Genomic DNA, 17,665 nt, shown 5'->3' on the forward strand with positions numbered 1-17,665 from the left:
CCTGCCATGGCAGGGGGGCGGACTAGATGATCTGCCCAGGTCCCTTCCGACCCTAGAAACTATGAAACTATTTGCAGGAGGAGCTCAGATGCATGCTCTTGCTGTGCCTGCACAAGTATGCTGTGTAGACTAAGCATCTCAAGAGCAAGGGATCAAGTAGCTGGTTCTTACCTGTGTACCTGACAGCAAATCCCTGGGCCTGATTTATCTGGTCTGAGAAGAAATACAGAATGACAAAGTCCAAAGAGACGTTGAAAGAAAGGGGAGGCTGGTTCCTGCTGTCAAAACGGGCCAGCACATGGTACGTGTAGCCATCCAGCACCTCCACCATGTCTGCTGAGTCCTTGATGTCAAAGAGAGCGAAGCTGAAATGGATCTGAGATGCCCCTGGAACTTGTATGGTCCAGTAGCAGACCCTGCCTGTGCCATACACGTCGGGGAAATCTGGGGAATAGATCACTGATGTCGGAGCAGTGTAGTTCCCTCCACAGGCACCAATAAGTGCTGTAAAAAGGAGAGAAGAAAATGGAGAAATGAAAAATCAGTGTACACAGATTGTGCTTCTGTAGCATGTTCCATGTTGGGCGATGCCCAAGCTCTGCTCCGCTGATGTTAGCGGCTCAATTGTGCAGACCTGCACTGGGCACAGGAGCTGCATCATTTCAGTGGGAACCTCTGGAGATGCTGTGCCACCACAGGGGATACGTTTCCTGTCGGAGCCCCTCGTAACAGGGCCCTTGTGTTGCTCTTTTCCAGCGTGCAATGCATGCTCCAGTCACGGGAGACTAAACCCATCAACCTGTCTTGTTTTAGTCTGGGCTAGGACTGTCCCTGGCTCTTTGTGCAGCTGTGCCCAGCACTTTGTGCTCTCGCTTCCCCCATTGTGGCACAGCCTGCAGTGCTCTGATCACAACGAGCCACCCCATTCGTGTGTAGGAATTCCTCCCTCTCCCTGTTAGAGAGATGTGTATTGCAGTGAGAAGTAATGCCTCTTGCTGATGGCTACGGTATTTCACAACTTCCCTGTCAATAAAGCCTTCTAAATAGATCGTTGTATTTTTTTAAACTTTGCTTGCATTCTTTTTACTGTCTAGAGTTTCAGAACTGGCTGACCCTGGCATCGCTGTTCTCAGCGGTGTAAACCAGTGGCTGTAACAGACTCTAAAGAAAACTGTTCCGCAGCCAGAGCTAAGGCCAGATCAGACGCCACAGAAAACCTTCCATATGTGAAACCAGCATGCCTCCCAAGGGACTGAGTTCCTGCTGTACCTCCCTGACAGCAGACCCACCCCAGGAATGAAGACAGAGGCAGGTCTTTATTCCTGATGGGCTCTAATGCAGGATGAATGACTCGGTAACATTTCACTTGTAATTCAGGATAATTTGCTAAGAAAAATGAAAGTAGAGCAGTGTATTCAAGATCCTGAATCCTGTGGGGGAGCTGTGCTGTGCCTTAAATCACTCTGAACAGACGGAGACAAAAGCAGGCAGCACAAAGCCAAGTGGTCTTTTCACTTTCCCAGGATTTTGCACCTGCGGAGAGAGGCTTCTCCAAGTCTGTGCAGTCTGGAGTCTGCATCTTCCTCATAGCACAGCACATTCACCAGTCCAGTACTGGATCCTATTAGCCATGTAATAATCATTTCTAGACAAGGTCTTTGCTTTCCAGATGTGAAGAATACATCTTCTGCTAGATTACAGGCAACATTTATTTTCAGGAGGGACCTGACTTGCTCAGAATGATTGCTTCCCCGTGCAATGGGCTGAAAGACAGAAGACTAGGTAGAATGCTGCTCTTTGGGGATGTTTCCAGAGCTTTATGAAAAAATCTTAAGTAATTCAAAACAATCACAATTTTAAGTGCTTTGGTTTCATGCAAAAAGAGGGTTAAGGCCTAAAAAGACCTCTCTCATTTTGCCTTCAGAAGCAAAGATGACCAGCAACAATTATTCCCACTTAAAAACACTGGCGGCTGAGCCACAGCCGGTAAGTACTTTGATTCGAGTCTGTCGCTCTAGTGCAATGAGCGCAGATAGGAGGTAGGTGCGAGACCTTCCACTGTCAGTTGTACCCGTTCTGCTTCTCTTGAAATTTAGCATTTTCTTCTTGGTCATGTGACAACACGTGCCGTAACACCCCCCCCACCGCCCCCACCCCGTGTGTACAACCAGGGAGATAAGGCTGGGAAGGAGATGTTTTAAAGAAACGGGCAAAATGGTGTTCCTTCTTCTGGAGCAGATTCTGTGCCTCATCAAGCCCTTCCATCGTTCAACATTGTTCTTTTTCATAAGGTATCATTAAAGACTGCTGTGAAATGCAGACATAATTGGAGAAGCTTATTTGGGAGACATCTGCCTGGAATTCTTTGTGGCACATGCTGAACTGGAGTCGCATGGTTAAGAATAACTTCTTATTGCAGAATCATTTGCAGACACCTCAAACACGAAGCGGAGATGTTCCAAACATGCTGACAAATGTGTTGCGTGCAGTAATGCTTGAAATGTTTCAGCTCCTTTATTCTTTGTAAAGGCTGCTCTAGTGATCTCTGCTGTAGCTTTTGTCAAGTGACGTAGCCTACTGTACGCATCCGACTCCGCAAAGAAGGGAGTCCAGGGGAAGTGTACTGGCTGATCCACAAAGACATCCGCGCATCACCTCTCATATGATGCTGAAGTCGGTGACTACCCATCATCTCTGCCTCTGACTTACATTATTTCAAAAGTACTTTACTTGTGCATAACTGGGCCAGAAGCTGTTGTGTGGAAATGACCAGTTCATGCTCAGTTTTGCATTTTTATCTAGATTTTATCTCAGTTGGATTTTTATCTAGGTTTAACCCTTGACAGAATGAAGCCTAGCAAAGATATTAAAATGCAGGTAATAGAGGTGGTGTTGATGGTGAGTGCTCCCAAAGACTATCGCAGGCTCTCTCTAATTCTTCGCAAACACCAGAAGTTTCAGGCTAAAACTAAAATGTCAAAGCACTTGAGAGAGAGAGAGAGAAAGAGAGGAGGTTTACAAACTAGTGCACTATTACCGCATCCTCACTATTCACATTGCAGCTGGATTCCCCACTTCTTTTAGCAGTGACTCAAATGTATATAGTGCCCCACAAGTTCAGAACCCTTAATGCACATTAGTTATTCCTTACCATCCCTTTTATGAGGCAGATGTGCTATTTGTTTTCTGTTTTACAGATGGAGACACAGAGTGGATCCTTTTTCCCCGATTGCTGCCTTTAGGAAATTTCGTTTTATGAAGAGCAGAGGGGGAGCAGACTCATACCTGCATATCTGAGGGGGGTCTCATCTCTAGGTGAGGCTCATCACTTCAATTTAAGTATACATTCACTGATTTAATTAGGGACAGTTCTGAAAGTGCCCTTCAGGACCATGCAGAGCAAACCCTGCTTTCAATCACGGTGTGGGAAAATGCCTGATAGCGTCTGGACCATGCCTGGCCAAGCATTGTTAACTAGAAGGGCTACTCCACCCCACTTCTAGACTCGATGGGGGTGTGAAACTAGGGTGAAGTTCATGTATTTCACTCTGCATGTGTGTTCTCGTTGTCCTGAGCAGGTCTGGACCCAGCTGTCCTGAGCTGATCCCCACTGCTGGTCTTCATGGTTTTGTGTGCGGTATTGTTCAGAGTCCTTGGGATGCTCTTCCCCTGACTCGCTGAGCATGCGACTCCCTACCCGTTAGAGGGCCAGCCCATTTCCGTACTCACTGTCAAAGAGGATGACTCTGCCGTCGCCGCCACAGGGCTGCGTGTGGTCCCCAAAGCAGACGCTGTTGCACTCTGTGCTGACAGCCTCCCCGTAGCGCCAGTAGTCAGGATTATTCCCACAGAAGCAGGCATAGCCGGACTCCATGCCTGCGAACTGAGAGAACAGAGAGACATCAGACAGGGAGGATGCTACCTGGAGGCTAACAGGTGCTCTCCAGAGGTTGTAGGGCCTGCAGGAGTGTACCATTTGGAGGGGTGCGATTATGTGGGGCCCAGGACAAGTGGGACAAGATGCTGTGCAGAGAGGAGTGAGCTGTGGGGCCTGGGAGGAGGGGTGGGGGACACGGGCGGCATGGCCCCACCCCTGCTTCCTGCGGCCACCCCTATGGGAAATGCAGATGCAGGCGCATTTGCAACTCCGACATGCTTCTTTTGGGCAGCCCGTGCACTCGTCTGGGGGCTTTTGGCCTGGTTATCTTGGATGAGTGGGGGAGTGAGGCTGGGCTCTCGGCGTGCAGGGTAGCAGGACCCTGGGCTCCCAGGGAGAAGAACTTGAGAAAACAACACGAGCACGGCAGAAGTCTCCCTGCGTGCCAGCCTGTCCTGTTTTAAAGACCTGTCTGATATGTGGAGGTCAGAGAAATCACCTTGAACTGCTGACTCCGGCAGAAGCTGATGCAGGTTTGGATGGTGAGCTTATTGGAGGTCTCGCTGGTGCCAGTCAGAGGAGGTGGGTTGCCATGGTCCTTGTAACAGCCAAGATTTCCGGGCACTGGAGAGAACCAGAGAGTGATTCATAAAGACATGTGCTTGTGGGCACATTTTACCACTTCATTTTTTTTCCTTATTAACTAGATGACTGCACAGCTTCTAGCCTGGGTCTCCTATTATGTGCAACACTGCCACGGAAAAATGTAGCCCAGCAGAGGTAGGATGGCAGGAAATCGGGTGATACCATTCATTAACCCAGGGGATGGGCAGAACGACTTACCCAAGGTAAAAGGGGATATAGGGGTTTAGCAGGCAGCAGCTGCTTCACAGTGATTATCTGTGTGCATGCTCTTCTTTTATGGTAGATGAAACCTAATCTGTGCGCTCTTTGCTCAATTATTGCAGTTTAACTTTTGCCTTCTCTGGCGTAAGCTTATGCACATTGAAAGCTGAAGTCAAGTAAGGCCCTGCTCTCTCTCACCTCCAGGTAACTAGTTCATTTGCCTGGACTCTCACGCAGAGGATTATATAATGGTTTTGGATGCAAGTACCTAGGAAAGACAATGCAATGATTTAGAATTGCTGATGTCAACACTAATCAAAAGGGGCTGAGTGAGATGAAAGTAAATTTGGATGAGGAATAAGTGCATTTTGTAATTAGGGAGGCTTAAGCAATGCGGCGTCTGTTAGACTGACTTGTCTATGGATAGAAATGATCAGCCTTCCAGGGTGGAGCCCACATGTGCTGTGGGTTTAGTGTTACCTGCCAGGATCTTTCTCTGCCATTTAAACAGATGCAAGGAATTAAAACCGATACCATTATTATGCACTTCAGGGACCCTTGAAGGAGTAGAACTCCCAGTCCTGAATTTGCTGTCAGAAATGGTACAGTCCTTATCAGCAGAGATATTAGGTTAGTGGATATATTTCCAGTTTTGGGGAAAAAACTTATATTCCCCATAGAGCATGTGAGAGTCCCTTGGCAAATAAGATGTCTGCATCTCTTTAGGGTTTCGGCTTGTTACAAGGTGACTGTCGGAAGTGGAAGCTCTGAAATAGAGAACGGATACAGCACCGCGCTAAACCTGCGGTTCGGTATGGTGACTGTGGGCAGATGTCAGCCAGCTCCTGAGTGCTGGCACGCGGCACTCTTGAACCAGGCTGCCCAGGGCGGGAATCCCAGCAGGGTCTGTCTGGGGTCTCGGGTCAGAACCTGGCTGTCTTGCACACGACAAACTTAAGCAGCCTCTGCCAGCACCAGGCCTGACCCATGCGTCACCAGAGCAAACTCTCTCGCCAAATTCACCCTCAGTCCTTTAACAGGAAGGTCTGGTTCAACTGCATGTGCATGTGCATGTGCGTGTGCTGGGCTGGGGCCGGGTCCAACACTGTGCTCCTTTTTGCCTTTTGTTTCTCTCTGCCTATTTCAGGCGAGCAGCATTTGCCCAGAGTTTAGCCTGATGCCCACAGAGGAGAGGACTTCCTCCCGCTGGGGTTTCTGATGGTATATAGGATACTTTGTGGGATGTTTCAAGGCTGCATAGAGAACACCGAGGCTGGCGTTTTCAAAGCAACACAATCGATGCAGTGCTCGTCACTGCAAATCTGCAGCACCAGATACTGCAAGAGCACCTAAGGCACATTGACATATTAGGAAAAATTGTTTCCCCTCCAGTATTTGCAGAGCTTGTAAACCACAGTGCTAGGCCACATAGTTCAGGCTGTTTGTGTCTTCTGGTGCTAGAGGAGTCCATATCTTCATTGTTTCCTTCCTAGGAGTGTCCTGCCCCAATTCTCAGACGTACCCACTAATTTTCAGTGTCCAACTTAAAATACTGAAGGCCTGATTATCAGTGTGCTCCTACTGCAGTCGGTGGGGTTGAGGAAAACCAAGCCCAGCCAGGCCCCAGTCCTGAAGATAAAACAACAGCTCTACATGCAGTTCCAGCCTACAGTCATGGCTGCTCTGTGTGCGTGGTGCCATGAATTAGCAGAGCAGCAGCATGATTTGCACTGAGCTATGAGTGCCACAAGAAGGATTACTTAAGCTACAGAACTAGCAACTTGTTGTTGTAAGTATGTTGGCAGGAAGCCCTTTGCTAACCCTAATTGCTATCCCTGCATTCCCCTCATGAACACAGAGCACTCTCCCTCCTTCTCTGTTGTCTTCCAGACCTCTCCTTCCCTGAATCACTTCTAAGCCAGACTGCTCAGGAGGAATGAATGTGGTGCACCACATAAATGCAAAAATCCTCTTTCGGAGACTTGCTTGATATCTCTAACGGCAGATGCAAACAGCAAATGTAAATAGATGGCTTGGCGTGGGATGTGAATCCCTTGGACTGGCGGGAAACCCAGTCTGGCAGAGGGGCACTTCCAGGGCTGCTGTAACCCAGTGATGCAGTGCAGATGCCCATTCTTGCCTAAAACTAAATCTGGGTGTTGCAGTTAAATGTGCTCATCATGGCACTGCCTTGGACACACCCTCCCTGCCCCAGCCCTGGAGGTATGGGTGTTTATGGGGAACTCAAGTCATGACTGGACTGATGGGGCATCTTACATCTTGAAAGCATTTCTCCTCCGAACACTTGTGAGACAAGGAAACAGCATTCCCTTTGACCGAGCAGGAACTGAGGGGACAGACACTGAAACGCAGATGCGGTTTGGTGCCGAACTAAAAGCCAAGGCCCAAACTGAACTCAAACCAACTACAGGAATCAAGGACAATAAAAAGTCATTCTTCAGATACGTGGGAAGTTGGAGAAAAAAACAAGGGCAGCATTGGACCCCCGCTGAACCAAATGTGGCAACTGACAACCGACACCCAGAAAAGAGCTAATCTCCTCAACAATAATGCGGCAGTTTTCCACCAGCCCAAGTAGATCACGATGCCTGACAGGATGCAGAACTACCAGGGTAAGGGCGATCATATGCCTATTATTGGCGAAGCTCTTGTGAGGGAATGGCTTGAGAGGCTGGACATCCACAAGTCAGCTGGCCCGGACGGAACGCGCTCAAGAGTGCTCAAAGAGTTGGTTGACACCAGAGCATGCTCAGTGGCCAGGATATCTGAGAACTCATGGCGCTCGGCAGAGGTTCCAGAAGATTGAAAGCGGGCCAACGTGGTGCCCATCTTCAAGAAAGGAAGGAAGATCCAGGGAACTACCGGTGAATCCGTTTGACCTCAATCCCTGGAAAGATCTTGGAAAAAAATATCAAGGAATCCATCAACAACAAGCTACTGGAAGGCAACGTTCTGAGAGAGCCATTGCCAACATGGCTTCACTGTGGGTAGGTGTTGCCTGACCAACCTCATTTCCTTCCATGACCAGGTGACAAATCACCTGCACAAGGGAGAAGAGATTGAGGTAATTTAGCTGGATTTCAGAAAAGCCTTTGATTTGGTCTCCCATGATGGCCTCATGGTATAATTGAGGAACTATGACCTTGACAACCTTACAGTCTGATGGCTGGGGAACTGAGTCCGTGGTTGGACCCAGAGAGTGATAGTCACTGGAACCAAGTCAACATGATGCGTGGTGACCAGTGGCGTCCCCCAGGCAGGGCTCACTACTCGGACCAGTACTCTTTAATGTATTCATAAATTATCTGGATTCAGGTGTCAGAAGCAGACTGGCTAAGTTTGCAGATGATTCCACATTACGGGGAAGTGTGGTCACGCTAGAGGATAGGCTGGCAACTCAGGCCAACCTGGACAGACTTGCAAGGTGGGTGGATCAAAACCTGATGACAATCAACACAGAAATGCAAGGTGCTCAACCTCAGGAGAAAACACCCACGTCGTACTTACAGGCGTGGCAGTGCTACACTCATTAGCACCATGATCGAAAGAGACTTGGGGGTCTCGACTGACCACAAAATGAACATGAGCCACCATCGTGATGCTGTGGCTGGCAAAGAAAATAAAATTCTGGCTTGTATCTATCAATGCATCTCAAGCAAGACCCACAAAGTCATCCTCCCACTTTACTCGGCCTTGGTGAGGCCGCAGCTGGAGTAGTGCATCCAGTTCTGGGCTCCACCTTTTAGAAAGGACATGAAGAAGCTTGAGAGAGCCCAGAGGAGAGCCACATGCACGATTAGAGGCCAAGAGAACAGGCCCTATGAAGAGAGGCTGAGAACCATGGGACTCCTCAGCCTGGAGAAGAGAAGGCTCAGGGGGGACTTGGTGGCTGCCTGTAAGTACATCAGGGGCGTGCATCAGCATCTGGGAGAAGGTCTGTTCCCCAAGGCACCCCAAGGGAAGACAAGGTCTAATGGTCACAAACTGCTGGAAGACCGTTTTAGCCTGGACATAAGGATAAACTTCTTTACTGTCCAAGTCTCCAAAGTCTGGAATGGTGTAAGCACCTACTTGGGATACCTTTAAGAAATGCTTGGATGCTTATCTTGCTGGGGTGATCTGACCCCCGCTGACTTCCTGCCCCTTGGGCAGGGCCTGGACCTGGACCTGATGATTTGCAAGGCCCCTTCCAGCCCTAACATCTGTGAACTCCCATGGAAATCATTAGGAGTTAGGTGCCTAAGTATCACTGAGCCTCATCCTTAAGTAGTTTTCCCAGTCATAAAGGATGCCTAGGGGAGAAGGGAACTAAATCAGTCTCCTGTGTTTCCAGCTTGCACCACCATCTCTGGATCACTCTTCTAGGCTGTAAAGGGAGAACTTTTACTCTGCAGTTATCTCCACCTGCTGGAAAAGCTCCTTGGGCTTCAGACGTCATTTTAGAGCAGCCCTGAGGCAACCCTTAAGATCAGAGAGATGTAATAGCAGCTTTCCTGCCTCCTCTGGTCCTCAGTTGAGCAGTTTAGCTGGGTCAGAGGATCCGAACCTCGGTTTTAAAGGCTTTGGTGGGAGAAAAGGATGCACTCTATGCTTTTTAGCTCCAAGGTGAGCAGGAGTTGCCATTTTGGAGGCATTATCTACCTGCTGTTGCTGCTGTAAAATGGTATCCTCCAAACTGGTCTCTCAGCTGAAGCGGCTTGTTTTGCTTTTTATTTCTCCGTGTCCCTTGGCTCACTTGTAAAGAATTTGGGGGCATAAGTGGAAGCAAAATAGTAGTGTAATCCCGAGAGTTGTCTGAGCGGCCAACGTCCAGGATACCCGTTCAAATGCAGAGTCCAGAGCAGAGCCACACGCATGATCAGAGGTCAGGGAAGCAGACCCTACGATGACAGGCTGAGAGCCCTGGGGCTCTTTAGCCTGGAAAAGCGCAGGCTCAGGGGTGATCTGGTGGCCACCTACAAGTTTATCAGGGGTGACCACCAGGATCTGGGGGAACGTCTGTTCACCAGAGCGCCCCAAGGGAGGACAAGGTCGAACGGTTATAAACTCCAGCAAGACCGTTTCAGGCTGGACATAAGGAAGAATTTCTTTACTGTCCGAGCCCCCAAGGTCTGGAATAGCCTGCCACCGGAGGTGGTTCAAGCACCTACGTTGAACACCTTCAAGAGAAATTTGGATGCTTATCTTGCTGGGATCCTATGACCCCAGCTGACTTCCTGCCCCTCGGGCAGCGGGCTGGACTTGATGATCTTCTAAGGTCCCTTCCAGCTCTAATGTCTGTGAAATCTGTGAAATCCTCCACAAACTTAACAAAAACTGAATCATTTATTTTAAAAAATAATAATTAAATGTGTATCAGCTGTTCCACGTTCAGTTATTAAACAGTTGGGCAGAGGGATTGTTGGCCAGCTGCAGTCACCCAGCTTCCTGTCAAGCCATACTCCCATTCACTGAGCCGATCATGTTGCTGCGTTGTTTCTGCTTTTGTCTCATATGAACAACAACCATTGTCTAGTGTCTACTATCGTTATTAATGTTGCACTAGCAACCACAATAGGCAGTGTGCTTCCTTAACATCAACTGCATGCTCAAGAGAGCAGGAAATGAGAGGGTTAGTCTGGTCTGTGGGTAAAAGATACTGCGAATAATTATCTTGGAGTAGAGGAAAAAGCAATGCTCCTGACAGTGGCAGACAGCACTTGCATTCACCGATGCATGGGTCTTGGAGCAGCAAGAAGTGCAAGACTCCGGAGCTCAGTATTGTCTTGATGGTTGGTGGTCATATGTCTTCAGTCAAGAGAGAAGTCAGTGCACTAGCAATTGCCTGGTTCTTTTTTCCCCTTTGCTTCCAGCATCAGTGATCTTTCCCATAGTTGGTTTCAGCCACTGCCCTTCATCCCTTTGTTCATACTTGCTGGGTGAGGGGTCACTCACACAATGGCTATGGGGTGACAGGAGGAAGTTCTGCTTTAGAAACTTATCCCATAACTTCCTCTTCCAGTCATGCCCTGGTAGCGATGCTGTCGACTATCCAGAAGCTGGCAGTTGTCCATTCGATCCTGTGGACACGTACACTTAGCACAGCCCCCTGCTGCAATGGGATCATGGAGGAGATGGGAACAGTCAAACTCCCACCTCCTCCTGCAGCACTCAGCTTTCTCCTGTACCCTGACCAACTGGTCAGGCCTGAGGCCAGGCCATGACATCAGGATGGTCCCTTGTTCTGGCAGGTGACATGCCATGTTGCGAGCAGTCTGTAGCCCTGTGGACCCCAAAGTGCTAGCACAGGCACAGAGCAGTGCAGTTTCTTTCAGACAGCTCACGCTGGGCTGGGATGGAGCATCCATCATGTAACCAATTCCTCTGGACAGTGCACTGTAATGGAAGAGCAGTGCAATAGTGGAGCATCCTTTGGGCATACCAGGCCTTGGGGTCATGTTAACTTGAGGGTTTCCCTTACAGCTAGAGCCACTGATGTGAAAGTAAATACAGCAAAGATGGAAAAGAGCAAGCTGGAGTGGGAGAGGGATGAGCCACTTCAATGTCTTTTTCTTTAGAACTATGAACTCCATGGTTCTCCTTGACCCCTTAATGCCAGGAGTCTCACATTCCTGGCACAAGGCCTTGATCTACTGGCACTATCAGATTTAATGGTAAAAAATGTCAGTATGGGGTTGTAAAATGGCCACTGCAATGTCTATATGTCATAAATGCTGAAAGACAGACATGCAAATAAAGAAGGCGAGACAGAAACTAGCTCCGGCAGAGCAGAATGTACGGTCTTTAGCCCCGCTGAAACACCAAGGCACAAGATGGCCTATTGTAAGCTTAGCTGTTGACGGAGGGGGAGTGAGCCTGAACAAGAGCAGGGCAGATGTGGGTGTGTACCAGTGAAAAAGGAAGGCTGGGGACAGACATCTCCTAGCAGGTAGGTTTAGAGTTTCTCCTGGCAAACAGCAAATATACCAAACTGTATATTGTATTCTGCACAAGGACAATTGTGTCTAGTAAGTATTGCTGCAAAGGAGAGATCAAGGAAACAGCGGAGCTAGGAAGAAGAAAAATCTAGTGTTTGTGGTTTTTGGTTTGAGTCGTTAATGCTGCTTTGGTTGCCATTCAGAAAGCAGTTAAGCTTTGAAATATGCATGAAGTTTCCCATGTGCAAATCAGTGTACAAAGCATTGTGCTAACTGGGCCATGAACTGTCTTGCAGCAATGAGCAACTAGTGACTGAGACTTCAGAATAGTGCCTGAATCAGTATCTGGGAGGTAATTTTCAGTTAGAGCTCTTCCCCAGCTGAGTCCAGCTGAACAGAACAAAATACCCGCAGAGACGGATCATTTTTCCAAACAATGCATTATTACATTGCCCAACAAATGCTTCCTATATACCATCCAAGCTCGCTTTGCCCAGGAGACATGAGATTTCCTCAGACAACATATTAACTTACTGTAGAGTAAGATTTAATGGTGGGAACCTCAGTCTAGGGTCTCCAGAGAATAAATCCATTTATCTGTTCTATGCAAAGGAGCCAGCACGAGCCATTAGGCAAATTCCTAAATCCCCATGCTAAGCCAAATGCACCATTTGGGTCAAATTCTGGTGCCCCTGCAGCGCTCCCCGAGGCTCCCCGCCACTCCCATCTTTGGCAAACATAAATGGTATGTTGAATTTGGAACCAGCAGCAGTTCTCCGAGAGGTGAAATCTAACCTAGGACTAGGAGGCGAGTCCCAAGTAGAGTTCAGCCCTTCAAGCTGCTGAGCGCTCCAGCCCTGATCCAGTGAGCCACTTTGTCATGTGCTTAACTGGAAGCGCATGGCTGGTCCTACGGAGTCACTTGGATGCCTTGCGTGCTTCATGTTCAGTGCATTAGATGCTGTCCTGTACTGGGACTAAGGGGCTCAGCATCATGGACTGAGCACAATGTGTGCAGATCTGAGATGGATAGGACCATCCCACCTCTGGCTACCACGGAATTGCTATGACAGGGTAATAATCGCAGAGCGTTTGGTACGTGAGGTCACACGAGAGACTGGGGACTTTGATGTGATAAACTTGGGATTTCTTCTAAAGCTATGGTGGCAAAGTGAAAGAGTGCAGAATTTGGCTCTTTTGTACAGTGTCTCTATTTAAACACGTTATAACCATATGCTCTTAATACATGCCTTGTTCACCCTGTATAAAACTGACCTTTGATAGAAATGCCCAGAATAGCAGATGGCTTTTCTCAGGATCTAACGGACACAAGCATGCTGTAAGAAATCACTTCTTTTGAGAAATGCTATTTAATTCTCACCCTAATGAGCATAACCCCCATACTCTGAGACCCTTCTTTTGGGAAGGTAACATTTGCAAGTATCTGAGTGTAGGCAGGGACTGGATGGCCGAAAATTCAATATCCATCTAGCAGATGTTAAACAGGGTCATCCTTAGTTCTTTAGCATAGACTTCTGTTTCTGCCAGTTAGTGAAGATAGTAAATAATAACTATGCTCTTCTCCCCGCCCCGCATGAGTATTAATTGGGACATTGCAACAGACAAATGCAAATCATGCAGCAGCAGACTGATGACAGCATGAGAGTTCAATCCTGACATCCTTGGATTTGTGTTCAAGCTCACTGACAGCACATTTTTCTTGACTGGATATAATTCAGATAAAGATGCATCATTCATTTGTAGATTTTAAAGCCAGACTAGACCACTGTGGTCACCGGGTGGAACTTCCTGCGTAGTGCAAGCTACAGAGATGCACCGAGTAACACACGAATCAAGCTCATATTGTCTGGTTGAGCAAGAACACATCTTATTATAAATGTAACTAGTCTGAATTTAAGGAGTATACATGATGGAGAATCTGTGGGGTGGGGTTCCTAGGTGGGTTGTCCCTGTGGTTAATTACTGTTACCATTGAAATGTTGCATCTTTATGTTTAAACTAAAATTGCCCAGCTTCAGCACCCAGGAAGCCCTGACAACAGTTGGATCTTCTGAGTGCTATGACTATGGCCCATTGTGCTGATTGGTATTGTCTCGTCGCATCCATCCTGTTAGTTTGTATATCTCTGCTTTCTCTTATCTTGTACTCAGGCTGTCTGCAGTTTGGAGCAGGGACAGTCCTTTTGTTCTGCATTTGTACCCGGTACACTGGGCTTCAGAGCCAGCGCCGAGGATCGTAGGTGCTACCATAATACTGCTACTACGACTTGTGGTCACTCTCCCTGGCCAATGCCATGCCCATGCTCAATCAGCTCTTGACTGCAGCTACAAAGTCCTTTTTAATCTCAAAGAATCATAAAATTGTAGGATCGGAAGGGGCTTTGGGGGACATCTAGTCTATCCCCCAGCACAGACGCAGGCTCCACAATTTTATGTTCCAAAATACAGTCTCCCATATTTTCAGAGTGATCTACAGTTTTGTTCCTAGCTGTACCTGTTTTAAAATGCTTGTTGGCCAAATGAGGCTTCTTAACCCAGCAGTCCATATAGATTTACATGACTAACCTGTATCCATCACTTTCAATACACCTCCAAATCGTGTGTCAATTTGAATATATGATGTACACACAACAAGAATTGTTTGTTTCCATGAGTGTCGTGAGATTGTGATTAGAAAGTTTCATGTAACCCACAAATTTTGGGCAGGATGGCATTTGGTGAACCTGACTCAGCTAACTTTGATGACTGGCTGAATTTCATATTCATCCACTCATCAAAGAGGACAAAAACATGTATTTAAGCTACTGCCATGCCAACGCATATTGATTTAGATGCAGTTATTGTCTGTGTTCCTCCCTTTATGAGAAGGACGTGTACTTCATTGATGCTCATGTGTGGTGTTCTTGTCTGCCTTTAATACCTTTTGAATTTGTTTAAAGGCCTGTCTAAGCCTCTGAGAGGACATACTGTCATATGGAGGTGGATGAGGGGGAGACAGACTTGGTATGAGCATTTACATCTACATTATATTGCTCCTTCTGTATGCTATATTTGTGAATGCAGCATGTTATACATTTCTGTGTGACACACTTGGTGCTAACCATTAATGCTAGTGTGGATTTGAAATAATATTGTGCATTGTTGTCCAAGAAAGCAATAACAATAGATTCAAAATTAGCGTTATAGTGATCTAAAAATATCAGTATCCTATATAAGTCCTTCAGGCAATTACTCCAGCTTTCTGTTGTCTGCACTGCACCTGTGCTTAACTATGCTAAGTTGCCCTATTAGAGTTTTGTGTCTTCAGGCACTCAGTGCAGTTATGTAGAAGGCTGCTTGTAACAAAGGCCCATTAACTCGCTAAAAAGTAAGCTATCTATCAATGAGACTTCCTGGAGTACATTACTTCTCCACCACAACACCCAGCTCCCTACCACACACTTTCCCAGCCTGCTCACAGTATTCCTGAGGGGGTTATCATCAGGCCTCCTGAACAGAGAAAAACCAGGGAAGAAAGACGTTTGTTCCCACCCCCCCTGCTTTACAGAACTGCACCAACCATCAGGTTTGCATTAAGACTTGGAGGAGCTTGCAACATACAGTTTGTTCTAAATTGCTGCAATTCCTTTTTCTAGTATCTGGTTTCAATGCGATGCTTGAAGCAGCTGCTACTGGTCAAAAGGACATTTTGTAAATGCAAGTCTGGGATTATCTGTGCAAATAAGTGTCCAAATTTAAATCTTCTGTTTCCAACCACGGAGAAAATGACAGAGGCTGGTACTGAAAGGATTTCTTTGTGCAGAACAAATGGACTGGGGAGAATTTGTTTCCAACTTTGTTTTACTGGCGCCAAATCCAGAGAATTCACTAGCAACTGGGAACTTTAAAGAAAACTCAGATTCCCCCATTCTAAATTAAGAAAGAAATACTACAATTCAGTGGGTGATTTGGAGCTGGGATAACTCCTGGTATTTTGGGGAAGTGAAGAATAAAACTCACTAATGTCTATGCTTTGTGGTTCTGAACTATTTGTTCCTTGCTTAAAAAACAAGGCCAAACATTTTAAGCCTGGTTAATGGAGGTTAGGCTCCTCAGTCCACAACAAGGAACCTGACAAGAAGTGGCTTGATGTAAAAGAAAATAGTTAAATTTGGCTGCCTGTCTTGCATGTACAGATTGCCGGTCCACACACACAGGATAGGTACTGGTGAATCACATTGTGCTCGCTCTGTTTTTACTCCAGTTCACATTTGATGTGTGCAAGTAAAGGACTATGGGGGGATCCTGCAGGTGTTTTATTGTGATGTGTGCAAGCAATCTCACTGAAAGCCAGTGAGATCACTTGCCTGCAGGAATTGAAGCAAGAATGTAAGTGTGTACAGGATCGGACCTACCACCCAAACTGACTGCAGACAATGAATACAGGCATCGATGGGTTTTATGTTCAGCACTTAGGCAGCTAGTTTTGAAGAGCTGATTCTTGAGAACCTAGCCTTTGGCGCACAAACCTGAACGTTTGGACTGTTCTGCAGGCACTATGGGGGGGGGGAGCCCAGATCAGATCAGATCAGTAGACCCCCTACGTGCAGAAACCTGGTCACTGAAGCATTGAGTCCACTATCCTATCTTTGCAGGTGACTGTACCACAATCCCTTTCACAAACTGATCAAACTGTCTCCAGTAACAGATGTGTGCTTTATGTTTTGAACTTGAATGAAAAGTTTCATATTTCTTTCTTATTGGCTTGCTAAATTTAATCAATAATAGACATACTTCTGTATTTGCAGGAAACATGCAGCACTTGACAAATACTGGGTGCATCTGTGTACTGTACTTTATGTGGAAAACATAATCCAAGAATGAGTGGGAGGGTGCAGTGAGTTTTCATGTAGCTCTGGAAACCAGAGCTCCAAAGCTTGCTTAGCTTACAATTAAAAATAAGATGGTTCATTTTCTCCTAGTTCCTGTTAGAAAACCACTACCCACTGTTGTATGACTGCCAATCTCTGCTCAAGAGTCAGGCAGGCCTATGTTATTATGTGGTGTGCTTACTTCGGCAGGATGGAATCTCGCAGTATTTCCAGTACACTCCGTCCTCATGCTCTGCAATGTAGCACCATGGGCTGACATCTCCATCAGGGTTCCTGTCAAAGGAAGGAGATGCAAAAAGATGTCAAACATTAACATACTTGTGAGCCGCATGAAGACTCCCAAGTGTTGCATTAGATCTAAAGTTTCATCACCACTGTTACTTTAACTTGCACTGAGTGTTTCACCAGCTCTAATGACTGAGAAGAATGCAGAAGTGAGGCTACCGCACTGTAAACCCTACTGCATTAGTTGTATCCTGTGACAAATGCTTGAATTAGATTGGCAGATCAGAAGAGGACTGCAGGTACGGCATGTCTGCGTGGGAAACTTACCGTGCCAGTCAGTGGTGCCATCGAGCATGCTGCACAGCCCCACGTGAGCTGCCTCCCGGATTGGAAGCCCTGTAGCTATGTGCAGTGCTGCAAATGGACTAATTCACACTGCTGAATGAGCAAGTGCCAGTGCCATTTTGTCTGCCCCTGCAATACTTAGGCTGCCGTTGGTGCTCCATGAAGGTAGCTACACGTCATCCAGGTTGGGAGGCAGGTCATGAAGAGTGGAGAGGTATGTCTGAGGGTGCCAGTGCTGGACATAGTCAAATTACTGTGCGGACATGGCTTTTGATGCTGAAATTCCTCATCCAGCCTCAGCACCGTGGCACAAATAATGGGAGCGGTCCACACCTTTTCACTTTCAGTGCCAAACCACTGACCCCCACATGATATCAGGCAGGGAAGTAAAATTCCTCACTATTGTGGTCCTTATGCCTATGTTAGCTTAGATGACTTGCGGCTAATTCAGATGTAATTCCTAGGCATGGGATTTTCTTCAAAAACAGTGTGAAGGTAAAAGGTAAGTCTAAGTTAGGGAGGTCCAGAGTCAGAACTGGAAAG

The 17,665-nt window shown here is 47.0% G+C and overlaps 1 protein-coding gene across 2 annotated transcripts in view; it reads right to left on the bottom strand.

Moving 5' to 3' along the window:
* KREMEN1 (kringle containing transmembrane protein 1) overlaps positions 1–17,665 on the bottom strand; it is a 32,770-nt gene that overhangs the window by 13,106 nt on the left and 1,999 nt on the right. For both annotated transcript variants that reach the window (XM_025199795.1, XM_025199787.1), the window contains exons 2-5: positions 16,734–16,825; positions 4,377–4,501; positions 3,730–3,883; positions 172–504 (exon numbers count right to left, since the gene is read on the bottom strand). In XM_025199795.1, the coding sequence (XP_025055580.1) occupies positions 172–504; positions 3,730–3,883; positions 4,377–4,501; position 16,734 (613 nt within the window). In that variant the 5' untranslated portion in view covers positions 16,735–16,825. The remainder of the gene's footprint in view (positions 1–171; positions 505–3,729; positions 3,884–4,376; positions 4,502–16,733; positions 16,826–17,665) is intronic.

Source organism: Alligator sinensis, unplaced genomic scaffold, assembly GCF_000455745.1.
Source record: "Alligator sinensis unplaced genomic scaffold, ASM45574v1 scaffold628_2, whole genome shotgun sequence".
NCBI classification, from domain to species: domain Eukaryota; kingdom Metazoa; phylum Chordata; order Crocodylia; family Alligatoridae; genus Alligator; species Alligator sinensis.